Genomic DNA, 18,133 nt, shown 5'->3' with positions numbered 1-18,133 from the left:
TATTGTCTTTTTTTTTTTAAGATTTAATTTATTTATCAGAGAGAGAGAAAGAGGGAGAGAGAGAACACAAGCAGAAGGAGCTGCAGGCCAAGGGAGAAGCAGGTCCCTGATGAGCAAGGAGCCCATTGCGGGACTTGATCTCAGGACACTGGGATCATGACCTAAGCCAAAGACAGTCGCTTAATGGACTGAGCCACCCAGGCGTCCCTCTTTTTTTTTTTTAAAGGCTATTGTCCTTTAATATGACTCTGATACTGTCCTTAGAGATCATATATGACTTCTGTTATTAAGTACTAGAGACTGAATGCAGGCTTCAATAATGGAATCTCATTCAAGTTAGAAGATATTTTTTTCTAATATTTTGTCACTATCAAAATATAGGAATTGTTTTGATAATTATTAAGAAGGCTCAGATCATTTTTAAAAATGTCACATTTCCCCATTTTTTTCAAGTCAACCATGTTTAGGCATAATTTGGTTAGGCATGTTATTTCTTTGTCAGTTATTTCTCCCTTTCGTTTACCATATTCAAATAAACAGGGTCTGGTATTCCCTGTCCCACGTAGCACAGCATGGCCTGCTCTCTCACCTCTTGAACAGAGTATCTCGTCATCTTATTTCTCTTAAATGCAAACATATTAATCAAATGTGCAGCTGTTTGATTACTTTATTATGCATTCTAAATTAGCCATCCCAGAACACGTACATGTTGAAATACTTGTTAATGAACTAAAATATTTCAGCCAGTGCCGTTGGGATGAGATATTTTAAGAAGTCAGAATTTTTCTGGACTTCAAAGTATATTAAGTAACACCCCCAGCAGGGTCTGGAGCAGCAACCTGTGATCAAACACACGAATATTTTTGCAGCAAAACATGAATTCGCCAATTGTATAAAGACTATAATTAGCTTCATGTCAATTAAAATTAGGTTTTGCTTTCAAATATATGCCTGACTTAGGAGAAATGTTTGGTTTTAAAAATGTCTTAAAGATTTCAGAAATGGAGTCATTTGATTGTGGACTTTTACTTTATTTACATTTTATATTACATTCACATTTATTCCTTAAACATTATATGTATGGACAGATAATATTCATTATGAATTTTGTTTTTAGATAGTAAGGAGGCATTACCAAGAATTTAATTTAAAAAATAAGTATTGAGGTTAAGAGTTGAAAACCAATATTACAATAACTGGATTAGCAACTAGAATAATAAAATTCTAGGGGTCTTTGTAAATAATATAATTCAACCTCCTCCTGCCTTATGTAGAAAATTTTTCTAATACTATATAGTTATGAAAGTCCTGTTAGGAGAATTTCAGAAAAAAAATTTCTTCCCTTTATCTCCAATGATAGCTCTTCACTGCTGCATCCCTTTGTCCCCATTTTCAGACAGCTCTAAGTATTAAAACATTCTTTCTTATACTGATCACAACTCTTACACCTCTCCAGAATTCTTCCTGATTACAATCAGTTCTGATGTCTAGATCATGTAAAAATAAATCTAATACTTCTTTCACACGATAGCCCTTTAAATATGTGAAAACCAGTGTTACTAAATCTCTTCAGCATCTTCTTATACTTCTTATACTATTATCTTATAATATGCTTCATATTCATCATACATTAACATTTCAGGATTTTCACACTCTTCCTCACTCTGTCATCTTCCCTGGACATACTAATTTGCCTATGTACTTCAATAAAACGTCGTAACTAAAATTAATCTAGTCTTGTTAGAGCAATATACAGCATATGGCTTTTACTTTTCCTGGTGTAGAACTGAAATTATACTACTTGTATTAATGAAGTCTAACTTGTTTTGCAGGATAAGTTTTGGGTGGAGCTTAAATAAGATACTATAAGCTTATAAACTTTACATTTAAACTATAATCTCACATAAAATAGAGCAAACTTCAGGGCTGCGTGATTTAGTAACACACTGAAATCATTAGGGGTCAAATTTACTGCTGTTTTTCCTTTCTCACAGCTCTGCTATTCCTACTGTTGACTTCACATTAAGGCATATTTCTTTTACCATAATAAGAAGCAATCTAGGTTCTCCCAGTGTGCCTCTCCCTCAATCATGAAGAATTCTTTCCTTTAGTTTGAGTAGGCCAACTTCAGTCACATGACCACATTTAAGTCAATAACTACCACCAAAGTAATGGTCACAGGCAGGATGACTTAGGCCTGGTTCCTGAATCAACTGAATTATCAAGGAGAATGGGATTATTTCCGACTGAATTAAACTAATCAGGCCCTAGCAGTGAACTGGGGTCAATTCCCCCCAAACACAATGCAGCTACAGAATGAAAAAGTGATGGAATGGATTCTGGGGAGTTCAAAGCAATTTACACTTACACTTTTGGTACAATACCTCACCTCTTCAAAGTATAAGGCCACGCTTTTGACAACTTCAAAGGCCATTAACAAAACAGACTGTCTAACCTAGTAAACATTTTTTCTGTTCACTTTTACTATTCACATTTCAGACCCTCCTTCTAAGGTCATTTGCTATCTCCCTGATACATATCTTTTTAGATATTCTCTATTTAGTGACGGTCTCCTAGTACTCAACACTCTCGATTTTATTTGAAAATGTCTGTATTATATCCTCATTCTTGAAAAATAATTTCACTGGGTATACAGCTATGGGTTGACAGATTTATCTTAGCACTTTGGAAATATTATCCCACTGTCTTTTGGCTTCCATTGCTATTGATGTCATTCTGTTGTTGCTCCTTTGTAGGATGACTTGCCTTTTTTTCTTGGGGAATTTCTAGTATTTTCTCTAACTTTGGTATTTTGCAATTGCATAATAATATCCTATTTGGTATGTATTGTGCTTTCTGTATCTGTAGCTTTGTCTCATCAATTAGAGAAAATTCACAGCACTATTTCTTTCAATATTGACTCCCCTACATTCTATTTTTTCCTGGAGTTCCAACTAGAGGTACATTAATTTTCTAAGTATTTCCCTCACATTTTTGAACCTCTTCAACATTCCCTGTAACTCTGTCTTTATGTGTTGCATTCTGGGTAATTTCTTCAGCTCCCATCTTTCAATTCAACAACTCTATCTCCACAGATGGACCAAAGGCTTACTCTCGAACTGGCTCTAATTCTAGTAAAAGCTTCAAGGTCACCACTAGCTTTCGGGTTTGCTACTTAATCCCTGGTTTCAATTCCTGTTCGTGTTTGTTTTTGCCGCTGTTTTGCATTCTTGAGAAAGCAGCAATGCATTTAAAATGTGTTTGTTGTCACTTAGCCAGGATCTAGTATTACTGTAATGGGAGGGCCCTCAAAGTATATAGACCATAATAGTGCTGAAAGGGAAAGTTAATACTAACAATTCTTTTTCTTTTTTTAAGATTTTGAGAGAGAGAGCGTGTGCCCACACAAGCAGAGGATAGGGGCAGAGAGAGAGAGAGAGAAGCAGGCTCCCTGCTGCAGCAGGGACCCTGAGATCATGACCTGAGCTGAAAGCAGATGCTTAACCGACTGAGCCACCCAGGCACCCCAAGACTAACAATTCTTAACAAGATTAACAATTCTTCAGCAATCACATCAAACTTTGCCTGTTGTTTGAAGTATAGCCAACTATTTCCCCCTTGGACTTATCCACAACCATTGGTCAGATCAAGCCACCCTAGGCCATACTAGCGCAACTGACATTTGGTTCCTAAAATAAAGTCTGTTTATCCCTAACACAAGTTTGTTCTTTGTTAATGACAGGGAACAATATTATTATGTATTAGATGAGACAAAGAAGACGGGAAGGGGAAAAAATCTACTTTGACTAAGTTTTTCAATTATCCCATATAATCTCCTTACATTTCCTTACATCTTCCAAAATTACTTGGAGAAACTTCCTTTGAGACTAATAGATAAAAGTTATCACAGAATATTTAGTCAAAGAGTAACTCAATTATTTATATACCAATGAAGTTCTCCCCTTGTACGAATATTCACTTTAAAACAACTGTGTAAATTTGTCCATTACTAGCCTAAACCTATTATCGATCATAGTAATAATTCTGTTATATTAAAGAATATCGAGTTTTTAAACACTAATTGTTTTATACAAAGACTTTTTTTTCCATATCTTTTATTTTTAAAGAATAATGATTCCACAGACGTCTGGGTGGTTCAGTTGGTTAATCATCCAACTCTCAATTTCGGCTCAGGTCATGATCTTGGAGTCATGGTATGGAGCCCTGCATGGGGCTCTGTGCTCAACACGGAGTCTGCTCATCCCTCTCCCACTGCTCCTCCTCCCTGCTCCCTCTCTATCTCTAAAATAAAATCTTAAAAAAAAAAACAAAAAAACAATGATTCCAAACCCTATTATTCTAAAAATATACATAGTTTCACAAACACTAACATCATTAGTGAATTCTTAATTTTCTGTCAGAAGCTCTAGAATTAATGTTAATTCAAATTTTTCTTGCTGTAATTTACTACCACATATCATATCAAAGCTATTAACAACTGGAAAAAACTGCTATTGAGATTATGGTTCTCACCTTAATGTTTTTAAAACTTTTCAACTGGACACTTCTGAAGAAGGGTAAAAACTTTAAAAAATGAACAATGGTTCATTTTTTTTGGCCTGAACATTAGCCCAAAAACTCAGCTCAGTCTATAGCTACTAGAATAGATATAATCAGACATTTTAAAATTTTAAATTATTCACAGATGTACAATTTCAGATCCTTTCAATATTACAGAAACACAGAGAATAAAGAAATGTAGATCTATACTGGGGAAACCAGTATAATTTGTTTACTACTGAAGAAAACTCCCCTAAATAGGGTTAATGGAGATTTTGTTTTATGAAGTGATCACAAAAATTATATTATCTTGTTTCATAATAAGCAGAGCCACAAATAAATAAGACTATACTTTAAAGAACATTCAACAGATAACCAAACTCAGATCATCTCTAAACACTGCATTAAAAAAAATTATAATGAAAAGAGAACAGTTATTATCTCTATCTGTGCACTCAATACAGCAGTGAGGTACAGAAAGTACAGAGATAACTAGACAGAAACGTACCACTAAGCTACTTCAACAAGGTCTTCTCAAACCAAGAGATCAAGCAAAGATATTAAAAATACAGAAGATCAAAACAACAGAGGTTTTAGATAGACTCTAGAATCTGAAAACTAAAAGTAGAAAATACTCCTTCTTTTCAAGCACACATGGAAAATTTAGATAAACTGATATTTTAAGTCACAAAGAAAATCTCATTAAAGTTAAAAAAATAGAAATATAAAGAGCAATAACATAGAACTTATTTTTTTATTCAAAATAACATACACATAACAAAAAGTTCTTCAACCTGAAAAATTTAAAACATGCAATTAAAAGATTATTGGATCATGGGTGAAATCCAAACCTAAAGAGAATTTCTTGAAAATAATGATCATGAAAACACAACATATAAAATCCATAAATTCAGCTAAACCATTTATCAAAGTTTAAAGCATTAAATACCAATACAAATCAAAGAAAATAAATGCTCAACCAATTCAACAAAGAAAAGAAATACAGTAAACCAAAGAATAAAAGAAAAAACAAATAAACATATTAGAAAAGAGAAAGAATTAATCTACTAATCCAAAAGCTAACTCTTGGGGAAGAAAAGAACAACAATAGAAAAATAAAAACCAACAACAACAAAAAAAGAATACTGGCTTACCTAATTAAGAAAAGGGAAAAAAGCATAAGTATCTAAAATCAGATATAACAAAGTAAAAACAGGTTTTAGAACAAAGAAAAATAAAGAAAAACATGAGATTTCTTCACACAACTCTATGCAGTTTAAAAACCCAGAGGAAATAATTTTTTAGAAAAATACAACTTAACAAAATTGACTTCAACAAAGTCAAAAGTCCACTAATTTCCAAATTAAAAAAAATAGTTAAAGAACTTTTCATAAAACAGTACCAGATTCAGTTGGTTTCACATGGGAATTCTATCAAACCGTTAAAGAGCAGAAAATCCCAATATCACTTATGATAGTCCAGAGCAAACAATCAGTAATATTTTGTTATTATACAGTACGTGGACTACCTGTGAAATACTACAGTGTTATGTGAAAGGAGACTTGAATTGTAAACTTACACTGCAAACTCTAGTGCAACCACTAAAAAAGTAAAAATAAGTAAACCGATATGCTAAAAAAGGAGAGAAGCTGGAATAATATAAAATGTGTGATTCACACCATAACAGGCACAAAAAGAGTAGAAGACAAAACAACAGGAACAAAGAACTATGGTAACAAACTAGAAAACTGTAACAAATATAATAGACATTAATTCAACTATATCAATACTTTCATTAAACATCAATGGACAATATCGATTAAAACAGAAACTATCAGCGGTGCCTGGGTGGCTCAGTCAGTTAGGCGGCTGGCTGCCTTCAGCTCAACTCATGATTCCGGGGGTCCTGGAATCAAGCCCCACTCAGGCTCCCTGTTCAGTGGGGGAGTTTGCTTCTCCTTCTTCCTCTGCCCCTGCCCCCAGCTTGTGCTCTCTCTTGCGCTCTCTCTCAAATAGTCTTAAAAAAAAAAAAGACCCAAAAAACAAAAATGGACTGTCAGAGTGGATCAAAAACTAAGACCCAAATACACGTTGTCTACAAGAAACAACCTTAAATATGAAGACACATACAGGGTAAAAGGAAAGAGATGGAGAAAAATATACTACGCTAGTATTAATCAAAATAGAGTGGGAATAAGCTACATTAATTTCAGACAGAGCAGACTTCAAAGCAAGTGAAGTTACCAGTGACAAAAAGGGGCATACCATAATGATAAAGGGGTCAGTTCTCCAAGAAGACATAACAATCCTTAATATATATGTGCCTAAAAACAGAGTGTCAAAATATGTATGGTAAAAACTGATATACAACTTGTAAGGAGAAGAAATGATCCACAATTACAGCTGGAAATTTTAACACCTCTCTGTCAAAAATGGATACATCCAGCAGGCAGAAAAACAGTAAGAACATAGTTGAACTCAAAAGCACCACCTGGGACGCCTGGGTGCCTCAGTCGGTTATGTGTCTGCCTTTGGCTCAGGTCATGATCCCAGGGTCCTGGGGTCGAGCCCTGAGCCCTGCATCAAGCTCCTTGCTCAGCGGGGAGCCTGCTTCTCCTCCCTCTGCCTGCCGCTCCCCCTGCTTGTGCGCTCAATCTCTCTCTCTGACAAATAAATAAATAAAATCTTTAAATAAAAAAAAAAAAGCACCATCCATCTACTGGAAACAACTGACATCTGTAGACTACTTCATCCAACAACAGCAGAATACACACTTTTCTCAAGCTCACATGGGACATTCACCAAAACAGACCATATTCTCAACCATAAAACACACTTTTAAAAGAACAGAAATCATACAATGTCTGCTTTCAGACTACAATGTAATTAAACTAGAAATCAGTAACAAAAAGATAGCTGAAAAATCCCTAAATATGTGGAGATCAAGCAACACACTGCTAATTAATACACAGGTCAAAGAAGAAGTCTTTTCCTTTATTCAGTAAGTGAACTTACTAATGCCAGGGAGGTGAATCTGTGAATAAAAATAGATTCCTGGCATACAAATCTCTTTTCTCTTGCCAAACCCTGACTGATACATTAAGACTATTCAAAATGTGATTTACCTAATCTACCTCTTCAGCCCTCACCTCAAATTCACATGCTAAAATTTCTATACGTTAGGCACAGAGTCAGTTTCTCAAACACACTAGTCCTTTAAACCTCCTTACTGTTGCTGTGTTGGTTTCTTCCTCTTTCTAAACTTTCACCACCCCGTCTTTCATCCCACTTACCCTTTCAACACTCAGTGCAAATGTCATTTCCCTCTGTAAAATGTTCTCTGGTTCCCCAGGCAGTTATTCATTCCTTTCACTGTGTGTTTTGCTCATCTCTCTCTGTCATGCTATCATACTCTACAGAATTACAATTTATGTGTTTATGAATTTGTCTCCCCACAAGATCACGGGTTATCAACCTCAAAACTCAAACATACTGGAGCTGAATTCAGCGGCAGAGAAGGGGTAGAATTACAGTTCGTTTGTATCCTAACTTAGCTACGCTATGTCATCTAACCTGTAGCTCCCCCTACCTAAACTAAATCTGACTTTTCCATAGAAATTCATTACACAAAGATCAACAGATGTCTCTGTTGCAGTAGGAATGTATCACAGAAATGATCAGCATTTGTTATCCTAGACCAGATAGATCACTCAAAATAATTAATACCCTGGTATCCTAGCTTATTAACAGTTTTCTCTAAGTTTGGATAGGGAATTTCCTAAAACCTGGTCACTCTTCTCACTATTACCCTTAGGTATGCATGGCACTCAGCACCTTTGAGGGCTTTCTCATCTAGGGAAAGTGAGAAACAGGCTTCAAATTTCTTGATGAAATGCCAACTCTGCTGTCTACTAAATTCATATGCTGAACATATAAACCTTTATGATCAGCAACACACTTAGATTTAGATATCTGTTAACAACCTAAATCTCTAATGCTGATATTCATCTCCTACTAAGAGCCTAACACCAATTTATATTGAGAGGAAAGGCCAAGAGCTATTCTAATACTGTACATACCATTTATTAAACAGTCATCATGGATTAGCCACTCATGTTACTTGTTTTACATATATTTTCTTCACAGCAACACAATGATAGAGCTATGGCCTCCATTTAGATAAGGAAACTGCAGAGTTAAAAAATGATTCCTAAAATAATGTCTTCAGAATATGAATTCTAGATGTTTGCCTTTTAAACTACACTACATTTAGTGGTATGCTAGATAGAGCCAGTTCACACTGACTCACAAGAGCCGACTGTTAAATTTTTAGGAACTGTGTATGCCATTGTTAAACACAGCTATGGTTAAAAATTAAATGCTATAAGCTAACAATTACACAAATAATAAAAACAAAGGTAACTGTTATTCAAAACTCACTTCCTAAACATTCCAGTACATTTTACTCTTGAGGTTAATTACATTTATTTTATGTGAGTGTGTGTACATATATGTGTGTATGTGTGAAAAATACTATATAATGGTATGAAAATGAGTATCTCTTCCAACTCTGTATTCAGTAATACCACTTTGCTAGCTTGAAACTGACTAGGATGGGAGCATTTATGCCAAAGAAATTGGCAAATCCTACAAAGCATGGCTTTTTTTCCCTGAGTGGTTGTTAAACATTACCAACAAATCATGGAGTTCATTCCTAATTCTGAGTAATCGGTTATTTCAAAATACAATACACATGCTCAGCCCCTACCCAGAAATTCTAATTCAGTAGATCAGGGGTAGAGTATCAGCACGTTATTTCGCAAAAGACTATCTCTCCTCCAAAAGAATTCTGATATGTACATACCTCTAGCTGAGAATTACTATCTGAGACTTCTAAAGCAGTATTATGTATCATCAGACATTAAAAAAATACATACTTAAAGTGTATTACTTTAGGTTCCTGAATTTAAGTCTCTACAAACTATAATGTAAAACTGTAATGCAGCTTTTTTATCAAGGATCAAAAACAGTCATAAACAAGCTTCTATGTAGCTTAAATTATCAGAAAGGTTTCTCTTTAAACAATTCGATAATTTTAATAAAAAGATTATAATACGAGACAACTAAGATATCCACATGAAATGAAAAAGAATAGGGCTGGACCATAAATAAAAATTAACTCAAAATGGATCAAAGCTAAAGCTAAAGCTCAAAGATTCTTTGAAGAAAACAAGGCATGTATCTTTGTGACCCTGAATTAGGCAATGGTTTCTTAGATAAGACACCTAAAACACAAACAACAACAAAAACAGATAAATCGGATTTCATCAAAATAAAAACATCTGTGCTTTAAAGGACATCATCAAGAACATAAAATGATAACCCACAGAATGGAAGAAAATTTTTGCAAATCATAAGGAATTTGTATCTAAAATATATAGAGAGTTGTTACAGATCAACAATAAAAAGACAACCCAAATTAAAAATTAGGAAAGATCTGAAAAGACATGTCTCTAGAGAAGATAAACAGATGGCCAATAAGCACATCTTATTGTTCAATATCACTGATGTTCAATATCATTAGCCATCAGGGAAATGCAAAAACTATAAGATTACCACTTCACACCCATTAAGATGGCTCTAATCAAAGAGTTCAATAATAGCAAATGCTGACAAAGATGTAGAGAACTGAAACTTCACACACTGCTGGCAAGAATGTAAAATGGTATAGCTGCTTTGGAAAACAACATAGCAGTTTCTCAAAAAATAAACTTGGGTTAGTTTATGACTCAGCAATTCTACTTTTAGATATAAACCCAAGAGAAATGAAAATATATGTCACTCAAAAAACTGTTTATGGATGTTTATACATAAAAGCCAAAGGGTGGAAACAACCCAGATGTTCATCAATTAATGAATGGATAAACAAAACGTGATATATTAATACAATGGAGTATTATTTGCCAAAAACAAGGAATAAAATATCGATACATCCTATAATCCTTCATGAACCTTGAAAACACTATAGTAGGCAAAAGACACAAGTCAAAATCAAAGCCACATATTACATGACTCCACTTAAATGAAACATCCAGAACAGTCAAATCTACAGTTACAGTAAGTGGCACAGTCGTTGCCTAGGGCTGTTGGTCAGTTGGATGATACAGGTATTACCATTAAAAGGTATGTGGGGTTTTTTTTCTTTTTTTTTATGATAATGAGAATGCTCTAAAATTGATTGTGGTGATGGTAGCATGACTCTGGGAATATACAAAAAACCACCAAAGTGTACGCTTTAAATGGACGAATTGTATGGTGCGTGATTATATACCAATAAATCCGTTAAAAACACATATACATTAAGTTTTTTTAAAAAAATTAGCTCAGGACAAGATTTCCATATCTGAAACACTGATGTTTTCTTTTATTCAATAAGCTACATCATAAAACATATTTCTCTTTTGGCTTCATTGCCAGGAAATTCACCATTAAATTTTGTAGTCACATGAGCTTTCCCTCACCTAAGTTCTCTAGTTCAGTTTCTGTCACCACATGCCTTGCTTTCATTGTTTTAATTTCTAAGTGTTCTACTGTAACCCACTTCAATCTTTCTTGAAAACAAGCAGGATATGATGGCTGGCTGAATTCTGAAAATTTAAGAATACTTTTAGAAAAAAAAAAAGGAATACTCTTAGATACTAATGATGCCCACCAAGATACAGAAATCCTATGAAGTTCAGCTTGAGCTCTGCTAACCAATTCCCTTCATCTTAACTACCATCAAGAACTGATTCAGAGAATTAATGAGTTTTCCCAGGGACTTTTTACTCTAAATTACATTATCCATATAAAACATTATAATGTGGTATTACACATCTACCATACATTTAGCACAGAAGATAATAAATCACTACTGAAATTTAACTTTGTTTTGGGAAATTCATTCCTACCCTAACAGGTGAGGAAGACTCCTCTGTATTTCGTTTCTGGGACTCAGTGTCCACATCTTGGCGCTTGTTCTTCATTCTTTCTCTAAGATCCCCTGTAGGTCTTTCTGGTGACCTTTGAACCAAAAAACAAAAACAAAACAAAAAACAAAACAAAACAACAAAAATCTATATTTATATAACATTTATAAGAATATATTTACAGAAATACCTCACGAATCTCAATAAAATTTTTCTGTCCGTGGTTCCTAACGTTCAGAAAAACAATTTGCTTCAGCTTAAATATTAATATATAAAAAATATGAGCATCACTTACAAGTTTTCTCCCCATAACAATCAGAAATGTATACAATAAAATTCCATGGGGTGGCAGGTACTGGTGACATGAATAAGAAACTGTATGTGAGCCAAGAAAAAGGAATTTATAATTAACAGCTTAATTTGTTTTTCTAAAAATCACATAAAGGTATTAGTTGTATTTGAAAGTAAAAAGCAGGAAGATAAAGTTTTAAACCACAATGTTGTAAAATTAATCAAGAGGCAACAGTATTATCATGCATACATGTATGTGGCTGGATGCAACATCAACAACGGAATTACCCATCTTAAGAATCATGGGACACAGAGGAGCTTTGTGTTATTCTTATAAATTTTCTTAAAATTTGAAATGATTTCAGGATAGAAAATAGTTAAAGGATTCAAAGCAAGATTTAGGCAGTGGATTTCTTTTTAATTAAGGAAAATCATACATATTTATATTCAACACTCATAAGCATTCATAATTCATACTGAAAATGTGACAAGTGGCTATCCAATTATTTTTACACCATATTAGGTGAGAAAATAAAGCAGACATGGAAAACACACTGCCTTTAAAGAATATTCCTAGAGGACCTTTTAAAAAGGGCAAAGAAGTTAAGGAGTGGTAATTCCTCATTGGCCACCAAAAATACTGTACACAATATTTTTTTAAGGATATAAACAAATCACATGAACATTTACATCTATTTCAAGTAATAGTTACCAATCAAATCAATTCTTTTATCAATCATACAAGTCACATGATTAATGAAGAAATAATTTCAGTTAATTCACTTTAAAGGATCTCATTAATATCTGTATGTACATTTTATAGGACTATATTAAATGTTTTAATAGTTAAATCTAACCTTGAAAGTGGAACTTACTAAAAACCAGTACTTAAATGCTTTAAATTATAATTATGACGTAAATGTACATCTTATGTGCCCTGGTCTCCTTTATGTAATAAGACAATTTATTAAGAACTTATTTCTACCCTAAGTAGCGCCTAACAGAGTGCTCTACATACAATGAATGCTCAATAAATGACTTAAATATTTTGTGACTAAGCATTTCTGAAATACACTGCTTTTCTTTCCATCTTTGAATCACATTATGAACTGTATTTTCTTCCCTATCAAAAAAGAAAAGAAGACAAATCCAAAGGGGGTTATCAAATGGAAAAACATGCACAAAATAACAACAAAAAGCCTTTATTCTAAGTCTAGTAATGACACTATTTCTTCCCATTTTAGACAAATTTCTCTGCTCACTTTCCTCAAAATTACCTCTTATATAAAAATTTTGTGTCAGTTAACAATAAATTTCACAGATGAATTAAAATGTATTAAAAGTGCGGTAATAATATGAACAAAACATTAAAATTATTGAACCAACTTTACCTAGGTATAAATTTATACACATAATTAAACATATGTTTAAGAACTGGTTTTCCTACATTAACAGAAGGCACAGGTGACAATCTAAATACAAATAAAACAGAGTACTCAGCATCACAAGTAAACTAAAATGTACATCTAAGTGAACAGGAACTCAGTTAAGGGTCTGAATTTGAAATTCTATTAAGCTTCAAAATCTACACACACACACACACACACACACACACACACACAAATCACCCATTTAAAAAAAAATCTGCAAATGCTAATGTTCAGTTTCTATACTATTGCTGTAACCAAAGCAATCAGCACACCCAATTTTAGGATTTGGTTAACTATTTGTTTACCAATCAAGTTTAAACTGTTTTTGTGACAACCTTTACACGTTACGTATTTAAACATCATAACATAATCATCATGAACTGAACTGAAAGAAAAATTAAAGGTCTTTATTAGGAAAGTTTCATTTAGCTTTGCCTTTATTAAAGGCAAAAAGATGTCCTAAATAGGTAGTAGTACCTTTATCTACGTATAAGTACATGCTTTCATTTACATTAATACATTGTGATAAGGGATTTGGCAAATGCATTTAACGTACAGAGCTTGCAGTAGACTGTCTTATGTCATTAATGTTAAAACATCTTAAAAAGCTAAAATTATATCTTTGTTAAATTTTAATTTTTTAAGAGTTAAAAAGTCTTTCCTAAGTAAAAGTAAATCCATGAAATTCTGCTATCATAAACCATTTTAGTACATAACTGGGGTTGGGGGAAGTTAAGTCATACATATATTATTAAAAAAATCTACTGGCAAAAACAGTAAATACTGAGCAAATAATTTTAAAGTGTACATTTTATTAATCTTGAAATTAACAACTGAAAAGATCTTGTTCATCTTTGACTATTGATAAGACCGCCACCAAAAGAGAAAAATCTAATCAAATATATGCTTGTATTTCAGATTTTTATACTAGATAAATTACAAAAGCCATCTCCTAATAGTATATGAACAATTCAAAGTTCTTAATTTACCTTCTATAATTGCTGCTATAACCTTTACCACGGGGTGAAGGGCCATGTACGAATCTACATGTGTTTCCATAGAGGCAGTTGCCAGTCTTCAGCCAGTTACGGCACTGTGTCTAAGAGACAGATATTACTATGTAAATTTCATATTTATTTCTGGAAAAAAGATGCTAGTGGGACAAAATTAAAATAAATGCTACCAAAATTCCAGCTACCCTGAGATACATTATTCACTCCCCAAACAATAAAAACATCAGGAAAAAAAACGATAAAAATTATTACTCTTTTCACTCTTTTATGAAACTCAGTTTTAAAAATTTACTGAACATTCCTATAATACAACAACCTGTTCACCTTTATGATACAAGTCAGTATTCAAGAACAGGATTATACGATAACCCCTGTGACTGAGCTAGTGACAACTCACCTCTGCTGTACTGCCAGTGCTGGGTCCAAGCCTCTCAAATACACTGGGTCTTCGGGATGTGCTATCAGATATGGTCTTGGTATTTTCCACTGTGACCTTCCTTCTAATTTTTGACATTTTGTACTACTTTAACCAAAAAAGAGAGAGGCAAAACTGTAAAATTCTTCAGTTGTAAGTTAACTGAGCCCATAACTTACACGTAAAGCTGTAGATAACACTGTAAAATTATGGGGAATTTTCCTCAGAAGAAAAAAGGCATAGGAGAGGTCACAGGTAAATAGAAGGTATCTTCTAAGGCACCGCACATTAATGAACTTACAACAATGTTGAAATCTGTTGGCCAGAATTTTTACTCTTCTGCAGAGTGAAGGAATAAGATTCTACTCGCACAATTTTCATAGTACGCCCAACCTCAGAAAACAACTATGAAATGTTTAGTTTCTAAGTTCCTTATAAAAGTTTCAAAATTTAGTCACCTATCTTTTAAGGAAAAGCTGTGCTATCATTCTCCATAAGGTAGTTAACTGGAAAAGAAAGCCATGTCAAAGAGAATGGGAAAATAAAATCAGGTGACAATTTTATTGATAGTGGAAATTATGCTTTATACAGTTTATGACATTAGGTATGTTCTAAAAATCAGCTTGGGAGAAAAACGCAAACTATTTAAATATTTTCTCCAATTTAGCAAGCTTGAAAAAGAACAGTCTAATCAAGGACATTTATTTTCAATAATATAAAGAAAATTCAATGTTGATAAAATGACTTTCTTTCAAAATAGGACAGGCAACAGAACTAGAAGTCAAGATGTTTCTATAATTTATACTACATTGACATAAAAGTCAAAGATGCTAAAAGTGATGAACAGGCTACCTTACCATCATTAGAAACAAGAAAGACAAATTGTAAAAATATTTTACAAAAGTAAATAAAACATTTAAAACTAAAACCATAACAAAACAAATCTAAGTATATAATCAGGTGATTCAATTGGAAATGAAAACATCAGATAACAGTATTATGATACATGTTAGAAAAAACATTAAATTCTAGATCTAGAAAAAATTAGCACATCACTGTGGGAACTGGGTAGGAACTGCCTAAGGGGGGGGGGGCTAAACCATATCACATTTCATATAATCCAATTAGTTGAAATCTTATCAATAGTCAAAAGTTACTAGAATGAATGATAGCTAAAGAAGTGAAAGTTCCATTTGGTATGGAACTGGTCTCCATAAAATTCACAAATTCAAGAAGCTGTTTAATGTGGTTTCAAAGTAAAGACATATCACTTGAAAGGAAATTAAGTCTTGATAGTACCAAATCAAAAGCTTAAAAATATTATAAACAATATTTGGTTTAGTTAGATACTTCTATTCAGGTCATATTTTTAAAAGAATCCTAAGAGTAAGGACAACATTTGACAAATGAACAAAGATAATGAACCAAGAGGAAAATAGGAAATACCATATGGTAGTTTTAAATTGGAAAAAAAAATGTGTTCTTATTCTTTAATATAAAATACAACCATTTTAGTAATCAATTTTTAGTGATTCAAAGAAGTTGGAAAGTAACTTTACAAATTCTTAAAAATTAGTGTAGAGCGGCACATTAATAAGAGTTTGTTGCAACATAAAACCACATATGTATCAACTGTTCTCCAAATAAGGAACTATACAGCCAACCCCACATACAACAGTTAGTATTATAAGATAATTTTTTATTTCATTCTCAGCCCAAATGTGATTTTACAAAGTAAAATTTGGTAAAATTTCATATGTCCATTTGATTTACTGAAAAGTTCTTTATAGAATGGAAGGCCAAGATAAATGGAACTGAGGAAAGATCTGTAGAGCTTTGATTAACTGAGAAAACCACTTTTTTACAATTTATATCTGAGCAGGAGTCAATAAAAAGTGAATATGTCACAAAAAATAGGGAAAGTTTAGAACAAAAACAAATGTTCAAAGTCTCATTATGTTACTATATTAATATCGAGATGTACATTGTAATCTTCATTCACTAATAAACTTACAAGTGAATGAGTTCTAAAAGTTCCTTATTAGCTCTTATTAGTTATTTAGAACTTGGAAAACAGTACACCATCCCCCCATGCTGCCTCAAGAAGACCAACCCTAACCTTACATATTTCCCTCCGCTATCAATGGAAATAGTTCTGCTCCCGAAACTCCTATATAGCTGCAGCATGCTGCCACTCCTAACACACCCTCCTCCAAAAAAATTAATGGTAGTGCTTTCTATACTTAGGGGAACAGCTATTTATTATTATACCTGAAACACTGGTCATAGCATCTCCTTTCTTGTTTTTCTGAGGGCTCCAGGTATTAACTGTTTCTCTTCCTGCTCTATAATCCGTTGCTTGGATCAGAACTCCACTACTCCCCTGACCTACCACTGAAAACCATGGCTTCTCTCTAATCCTAGATCAATAACATAAATTTTGAAGATTTCAAAAGGTTTGGACTACTATGTCGAAGACAAACTAGTGAGGACTTACGATGGAATCATATACCCCTCCTTGTATGTATCCCTGCCACTAAAAAAGTACCTTCCCATAGAGACAAAGTTGCTTGTACACGGGACACAATAAGAACTACTCAAGATTCACCTACACAGTTATTATCACTGGAACTTTACTTTTAGCTACTGTCGAGTCTTCCAACTTAGGGGAAAAACAGCAAAGTAAAAGTCATATTCTCAGCATCCAACAGTGTCAGGCTTCCTTCTAAAATTGCACTGACTTTGAGTACCAGGTCTATGTTATAGGGAGGTCGTAGACAGAAAAAAAAATCTGAGGCAAAAGGGAAAAAGTAGTATTTGAAGTTTTCTAATTGAAAGAGGAATTCTTCTGATCATCCCTCTAGGAACTTCTATCAGTAGTTAGCAATAAGTTTTTGAAATATTACTGAAATATTCATGATTGACATAGATAAAATACTTTATGCTTATAAAGAACACAAAATATAATATTTTAAATCCTATTTGCCTAAATATATACATATAATCTATAATACACCAGAAAAGCATTTACTCATATACATTAATATATTAATTTAAAAGTATGTTACCAATTAAAATGACTTAATTAGAATTTTCTATCTAAAAATTTGGGTCCTCAAAGGCAAATAAATACTACCATCTAATAAAATATAGATTTGACTGAGAGGGGATAAAAACCTTTTTCAATTAATATCTGAACAGGCTTCAATAAGCAAACGCTTCAAAGTATGTGAGAAGAGTTACAAACAAATAAAAATGTAAATATTAAAGTCTTCCCTATTTCAGAGACTTTAAATCTTTTCCCTCCAGTTTTGTTTTCAAATTAATCTTTGATTTCAAGTTGTCATTACACTTTTACCCACATCATCATGTCTTTCCCAAACACCAACATTATCAAAGCCCAAGTGACACCGGTGAAAGTCTTTGGAGTTATTTTCCTATTTCTCGCCTCCATTT

The 18,133-nt window shown here is 33.2% G+C and overlaps 1 protein-coding gene across 5 annotated transcripts in view; it reads right to left on the bottom strand.

Moving 5' to 3' along the window:
• The window catches only part of ZC3H13 (zinc finger CCCH-type containing 13), a 92,957-nt gene that overhangs the window by 72,215 nt on the left and 2,609 nt on the right, over nt 1-18,133 (bottom strand). For 4 of the 5 annotated variants that reach the window (XM_088021842.1, XM_088021844.1, XM_028105389.1 and 1 more), the window contains exons 2-4: nt 14,660-14,785; nt 14,239-14,348; nt 11,511-11,622 (exon numbers count right to left, since the gene is read on the bottom strand). In XM_088021842.1, the coding sequence (XP_087877968.1) occupies nt 11,511-11,622; nt 14,239-14,348; nt 14,660-14,776 (339 nt within the window). In that variant the 5' untranslated portion in view covers nt 14,777-14,785. The remainder of the gene's footprint in view (nt 1-11,510; nt 11,623-14,238; nt 14,349-14,659; nt 14,786-18,133) is intronic. The other variant, XM_088021843.1, reaches the window with a different exon arrangement.

Source organism: Eumetopias jubatus, unplaced genomic scaffold (genome assembly GCF_037043125.1).
Source record: "Eumetopias jubatus isolate StellerSeaLion01/CBP00866 unplaced genomic scaffold, mEumJub1_p1.0 scaffold_3, whole genome shotgun sequence".
In the NCBI taxonomy this organism is placed as follows: Eukaryota; Metazoa; Chordata; class Mammalia; order Carnivora; family Otariidae; genus Eumetopias; species Eumetopias jubatus.
The sequence above is the reverse complement of the archived record's forward strand: the minus strand, read 5'-3'. Positions and strand labels throughout refer to the sequence as shown.